This window comes from Oncorhynchus mykiss, chromosome 27 (genome assembly GCF_057628025.1).
Source record: "Oncorhynchus mykiss isolate SJ-2025 chromosome 27, ASM5762802v1, whole genome shotgun sequence".
Classification (NCBI taxonomy): Eukaryota; Metazoa; Chordata; class Actinopteri; order Salmoniformes; family Salmonidae; genus Oncorhynchus; species Oncorhynchus mykiss.
In genome coordinates, this window is record NC_143048.1 from 49,335,001 (window position 1) to 49,342,500 (window position 7,500).

Sequence of the window (7,500 nt, forward strand, 5' to 3'; positions counted from 1 at the left end):
AAAAGAACAAAGAAACAAAAACTACTCTTCAAACTTCTATTGTCTTCTTCTATTGTCTTCTTCTACAGAGCACTCAGAAAGTATTCAGACCCCTTCCCTTTTTCCACATTTTGTTATGTTACAGCCTTATTCTAAAATGTATTAAATATGTTTTTCCCTCATCAATCTACACACAATACCCCATAATGACATCACAATACCCCATAATGACATCACAATACTCCATAATGACATCACAATACTCCATAATGACATCACAATACCCCATAATGACATCACAATACCCCATAATGACATCACAATACCCCATAATGACAAAGCAAAAACAGGTAAAAAAAATGTGCTTATTTACATAAGTATTCAGACCCTATAAGACTCAAAATTGAGCTCAGGTGCATCTTGTTTCCTTTGATCATCCTGGAGATGTTTCTGCAACTTGATTGGAATCCACCTGTGGTCAATCCAATTGATTGTGTGTAGATTGAATAGGAAAAAAAGTAATATTTCATCAATTTTAGAATAAGGCTGTAACGTAGCAAAATGTGGAAAAAGTCAAGGAGTCTGATATTTTCTGAATGCACTGTATATATATATATATATATATATATATATATATATATATATATATATATATATATATATATTAAATGTATGTTCTCCTTCTATTTTCTCATATTGTCTCCTATGTTTTTCATTCTCTTCTTAGTTGTTCTTACCATCTGTCCATCCGTGTGTTTTGTTGTTAAACTTTGCTATAATTAGTTGATATTCTGTGCCAACATGTGTGTGGTGATACCTCTCTGCTCTGTGTCTGACGGTGTACTTGTATGTCTCTCTAACAGAGGGCTGCCCTAGTCTGTGTAACGGGAACGGCAGGTGTACCCTGGGTAATAACGGCTGGTACTGTGTGTGTCAGCTTGGCTGGAGAGGAACAGGATGTGACACGTCCATGGAGACGGCCTGCAGCGACAGAAAGGACAACGATGGAGGTAAATTATAAACTAGATTTCGATTAATAACAATAAATACACTATAGCTTAACACCAATGACTATACTATAACACCGTAGACTAACACCAATGACTATACTATAACACCAATGACTATACTATAACACCGTAGACTAACACCAATGACTATACTATAATACCATAGAATAACATCAATGACTATACTATACCACCATAGACTAACACCAATGACTATACTATAATACCGTAGCTTAACACAAATGACTATACTATAACACCATAGCCTAACACCAATGACTGTACTATAACACCATAGACTAACACCAATGACTATACTATAACACCATAGACTAACACCAATGACTATACTATAACACCATAGACTAACACCAATGACTATACTATAACACCATAGACTAACACCAATGACTATACTATAACACCATAGACTAACACCAATGACTATACTATAACACCAATGACTATACTATAACACCATAGACTAACACCAATGACTATACTATAACACCATAGACTAACACCAATGACTATACTATAACACCATAGACTAACACCAATGACTATATTATAACACCATAGACTAACACCAATGACTATACTATAACACCATAGACTAACACCAATGACTATACTATAACACAATAGACTAACACCAATGACTATATTATAACACCATAGACTAACACCAATGACTATACTATAACACCATAGACTAACACCAATGACTATACTATGACACCAATGACTATACTATAACACCAATGACTATACTATGACACCAATGACTATACTATAACACCAATGACTATACTATACCACCATAGCCTACCACCAATGACTGTACTATAACACCAATGACTATACTATGACACCATAGACTAATCACTATATTATAACACCAATCACTATAATATAACACCAATGACTATACTATAACACAATAGACTAACACCGATGACTATACTATAACACAATAGACTAACACCGATGACTATACTATAACACAATAGACTAACACCAATGACTATACTATAACACCATAGACTAACACCGATGACTATACTATAACACAATAGACTAACACCGATGACTGTACTATAACACCATAGACTAACACCAATGTAATCACCATGTAATGACCCAGATACAGCCCTGATTCCACCAGCCATGTAATGACCCAGATACAACCCTGATTCCACCAGCCATGTAATGACCCAGATACAACCCTGATTTAGCATGGAATGACCCAGATTCAACCCTGATTTAGCCATGTAATGGCCCAGATACAACCCTGATTTAGCCATGTAATGACCCAGATACAGCCCTGATTTAGCCATGTAATGACCCAGATACAGCCCTGATTTAGCCAGCAATGTTATTATAACCCAGACACTCTACAACTTCAGAGAAATCCAGTCCTGTGTGTGACTCAGTTGGTAGATTATGGTGTTTGCATTGCCAAGGTTTGTGGATTTGATTCCCGCTGGAGCCATCGATATGAAAACATTTATGCACCTATGACTGTTAGTGACTTTGGATAAAAGTGATGTTGTCTCGGATATATTCACTCGTTTTTACCTATAACACTGCATGGGCCCTGCATGACTATCATGCCCAAGACTGTACCCACTGCCTAGCCCCTCAATGGCAGAAAAGAGAGGGCTGTAATACCAGTCTAGCTACTAGGGAATTGAGCCAGGCAGACAGGAAGTGAGGAAGAAGGTATTATTATTTGTATCTGGCTAGGATATAGGTATGGGGGGATAAGAGCTCCTGGAAGAGGAGAGCAACAAAGTGTTGATGACCTAGTTTACAGGAAGTAAACTACAGAGCTAACACACAGACAGGAAGTAAAGTGCAGAGCTAACACACAGACAGGAAGTAAACTACAGAGCTAACACACAGACAGGAAGTAAAGTGCAGCGCTAACACACAGACAGGAAGTAAAGTGCAGAGCTAACACACAGACAGGAAGTAAAGTGCAGCGCTAACACACAGACAGGAAGTAAAGTGCAGCGCTAACACACAGACAGGAAGTAAAGTGCAGCACTAACACACAGACAGGAAGTAAAGTGCAGCGCTAACACACAGACAGGAAGTAAAGTGCAGTGCTAACACACAGACAGGAAGTAAAGTGCAGCGCTAACACACAGACAGGAAGTAAAGTGCAGCGCTAACACACAGACAGGAAGTAAAGTGCAGTGCTAACACACAGACATGAAGTAAAGTGCAGCGCTAACACACAGACAGGAAGTAAAGTGCAGCGCTAACACACAGACAGGAAGTAAAGTGCAGCGCTAACACACAGACAGGAAGTAAAGTGCAGCGCTAACACACAGACAGGAAGTAAAGTGCAGCGCTAACACACAGACAGGAAGTAAAGTGCAGTGCTAACACACAGACAGGAAGTAAAGTGCAGCGCTAACACACAGACAGGAAGTAAAGTGGAGCGCTAACACACAGACAGAAAGTCAAGTGCAGCGCTAACACACAGACAGGAAGTAAAGTGCAGCGCTAACACACAGACAGGAAGTAAAGTGCAGCGCTAACACACAGACAGGAAGTAAAATCCAGCGCTAACACACAGACAGGAAGTAAACTACAGAGCTAACACACATCAGCAGGTTCTGGAGCGGTGAATCATTACAGCCCTTAATTACAGTAGGAAGTCAGCTGTTGGCGGGAGGTGCTAAAGGATAGCTGCACTTCCTGGTTTTAGATTTGGTTCATTAAGAAACGCTATCAGCCGTGACTGAATTCAGATGTGAGTTGTTTGCCGGTATGGTTTGATGTGAGTGTCTGTGTGTGTGTGTGTGTGTTCGCAAGCTGGGAAGATTAAGCCAAATTATTTCACAAATTAAATCAAATCAAATATATTTGTCACATTCTTCATAAACAATGTATGTGGACTAACAGTGAAATGCTTACTTACAGGCCCTTCCCAACAACAAAGAGATTTAAAAAATTGGAAATATTTGAAAATAACATAACAAGGAATAAATACACGATGAGTGATGATAACTTGGTTATATACCCGGGGCACGTTGATGATAACTTGGTTATATACCCGGGGTACCAGTACCACGTTGATGATTACTTGGTTATATACCCGGGGTACCAGTACCACGTTGATGATAACTTGGTTATATACCCGGGGTACCAGTACCACGTTGATGATAACTTGGTTATGTACCCGGGGTACCAGTACCACGTTGATGATAACTTGGTTATATACCCGGGGTACCAGTACCACGTTGATGATAACTTGGTTATATACCCGGGGTACCAGTACCACGTTGATGATAACTTGGTTATATACCCGGGGTACCAGTACCACGTTGATGATAACTTGGTTATATACCCGGGGTTCCAGTACCACGTTGATGATAACTTGGTTATATACCCGGGGTACCAGTACCACATTGATGATAACTTGGTTATATACCCGGGGTACCAGTACCACGTTAATGATAACTTGGTTATATACCCGGGGTACCAGTACCACATTGATGATAACTTGGTTATATACCCGGGGTACCAGTACCACATTAATGATAACTTGGTTATATACCCGGGGTACCAGTACCACGTTGATGATAACTTGGTTATATACCCGGGGTACCAGTACCACATTGATGATAACTTGGTTATATACCCGGGGTACCAGTACCACGTTGATGATAACTTGGTTATATACCCGGGGTACCAGTACCACGTTGATGATAACTTGGTTATAAACCCGGGGTACCAGTACCATGTTGATGATAACTTGGTTATATACCCGGGGTACCAGTACCACATTGATGATAACTTGGTTATAAACCCGGGGTACCAGTACCACGTTGATGATAACTTGGTTATATACCCGGGGTACCAGTACCACGTTGATGATAACTTGGTTATATACCCGGGGTACCAGTACCATGTTGATGATAACTTGGTTATATACCCGGGGTACCAGTACCACGTTGATGATAACTTGGTTATATACCCGGGGTACCAGTACCACGTTCATGATAACTTGGTTATATACCCGGGGTACCAGTACCACATTGATGATAACTTGGTTATATACCCGGGGTACCAGTACCACATTGATGATAACTTGGTTATATACCCTGGGTACCAGTACCACGTTGATGATAACTTGGTTATATACCCGGGGTATCAGTACCACGTTGATGATAACTTGGTTATATACACTGGGTGCCAGTACCACATTGATGATAACTTGGTTATATACCCGGGGTACCAGTACCATGTTGATGATAACTTGGTTATATACCCGGGGTACCAGTACCACGTTGATGATAACTTGGTTATAAACCCGGGGTACCAGTACCACGTTGATGATAACTTGGTTATATACCCGGGGTACCAGTACCACGTTGATGATAACTTGGTTATATACCCGGGGTACCAGTACCATGTTGATGATAACTTGGTTATATACCCGGGGTACCAGTACCACATTGATGATAACTTGGTTATATACCCGGGGTACCAGTACCACATTGATGATAACTTGGTTATATACCCTGGGTACCAGTACCACGTTGATGATAACTTGGTTATATACCCGGGGTATCAGTACCACGTTGATGATAACTTGGTTATATAAACCACTCTTCCACTCAGTCTCTATCAGTCAGCCTCTATCAGACAGCCTCTACCCCTCTACCACTCAGCCTCTATCAGATAGATTCTACCCATCTACTAGTCAGCCTCTTTCAGACAGCTTCTACCCCTCAGATAGCCTCTACCACTCAGACAGCTTCTACCACTCAGTCTCTATCAGACAGCCTCTACCCCTCAGACAGCCTCTACCCCTCAGACAGCCTCTACCCCTCAGATAGCCTCTACCACTCAGATAGCCTCTACCACTCAGATAGCCTCTACCACAGCTCTGCCCCAGCTCACACTCGCTATGAAAGCCTGTGGAAGTTGTTGTCAGAAAGAGCCAAAGGAGGAATGAGGATATCCATGTTGTTAGGAGGTGTCGAGTTGTAGAGATGTGACGGGGGATTGACATTGTCCACTGGGATTACACAGTGACTAGTTTCATGACAATGAATTGTTTCACTAAGATGTGATTGTAAGTACATGTAGGTGCTGAAGTTGTTTTTAAAAGGGTGTGTATTTGCTTATGCCTGCCTGTCTATGTTCCCCCTCCAGATGGTTTGGTGGACTGTATGGACCCTGACTGTTGTCTGCAGGCGTCGTGCCACACCACGGGTCTATGTGTAGGCTCCCCAGACCCCCTGGACATCATCCAGGAGACACAGCTCTCCTCCACCCAGAACAATCTGCAGTCCTTCTACGATCGTGTCCGCTTCCTGGTGGGACGGGACAGCACACACGTCATCCCCGGGGCTAACCTCTTTGACGGCAGGTGAGTCAACATGGTCTTGTTTCATTAAATTAACTCACCGAATACAACAGGATGATGATGTTGATATGAGCCATGAACAGCCTTTCAAAGCACTTCGTGGCTATCGACGTGAGTGCTAGTCATTTAAGAAGGGTACCTTCGCATCATTTGGCACGGAGTATGGTGGTCTGCTTGAAACATGTAGGTATTACAGACTCGGTCAGGGAGGTTGAAAATGTCAGTGAAAACACTTGCCAGTTGGTCCGCGAATGCTCTGAGTTAGACCTTACCGTAAAATGCTTGCTTACTTACAAGCTTTTAAACAGCAATGCAATTCAAAAAAATAGAGTTAAGAAAATATTTGCTAAGTGAACTAAAGTAAAACATTTAATAAATAGTGAGACAATAAGATTAGATAGCAATAAGAGGCTATTTACAGGAGGTACCGATACCGAGTCAATGTGCAGAGGCCACAGGTTAGTCGAGGTAATTTGTACATGTAGGTAGAGGTAAAGTGCCTATGCATAGATAATAAACAGCGAGTAGCAGCAGTGTAAAAACAGGGCGGGGGTCAATGTGAATAGTCCGGGTGGCCATTTGATTAATTGTTCAGCAGTCTTATGGCTTGGGGGTAGAAGCTGTTAAGAAGCCTTTTGGACCTTGGCTTGGAACTCCGGTACCTCTTGCTGTGCGGTAGCAGAGAGAACAGTTTATGACTTGGGTGACTTTGACAATTTTTTGGGCCTTCCTCTAGTATAGAGGTCCTGGATGACCGGAAGCTTGGCCCCAGTGATGTATTGGGCCGTACGCACTACCCTCTGTAGTGTCCTTACAGTCGGATACCAAACAGTTGCCATACTAGGCGGTGTTACAACCGGTCAGAATGCTCTCGATGACCCATGCCAAATCTTTTCAGTCTCCTAAGGGGGAAAGGTGCTTGGACCATTCTAGTTTGTTGTTGATGTGGACACCAAGGACCATGATAGTTCGTTGTTGATGTGGACACCGAGGACCATGATAGTTTGTTGGTGATGTGGACACCAAGGACCATTCTAGTTTGTTGGTGATGTGGACACCAAGGACCATGATAGTTTGTTGTTGATGTGGACACCAAGGACCATGATAGCTTGTTGTTGA

At 41.9% G+C, this 7,500-nt stretch overlaps 1 protein-coding gene across 2 annotated transcripts in view; it reads left to right on the forward strand.

Moving 5' to 3' along the window:
• Positions 1-7,500, forward strand: part of LOC110503028 (teneurin-4) — a 332,490-nt gene that overhangs the window by 67,865 nt on the left and 257,125 nt on the right. For both annotated transcript variants that reach the window (XM_090224046.1, XM_090224045.1), the window contains 2 exons: positions 843-989; positions 6,168-6,384. In XM_090224046.1, coding sequence (XP_090080172.1) covers positions 843-989; positions 6,168-6,384 — 364 coding nt within the window. The remainder of the gene's footprint in view (positions 1-842; positions 990-6,167; positions 6,385-7,500) is intronic.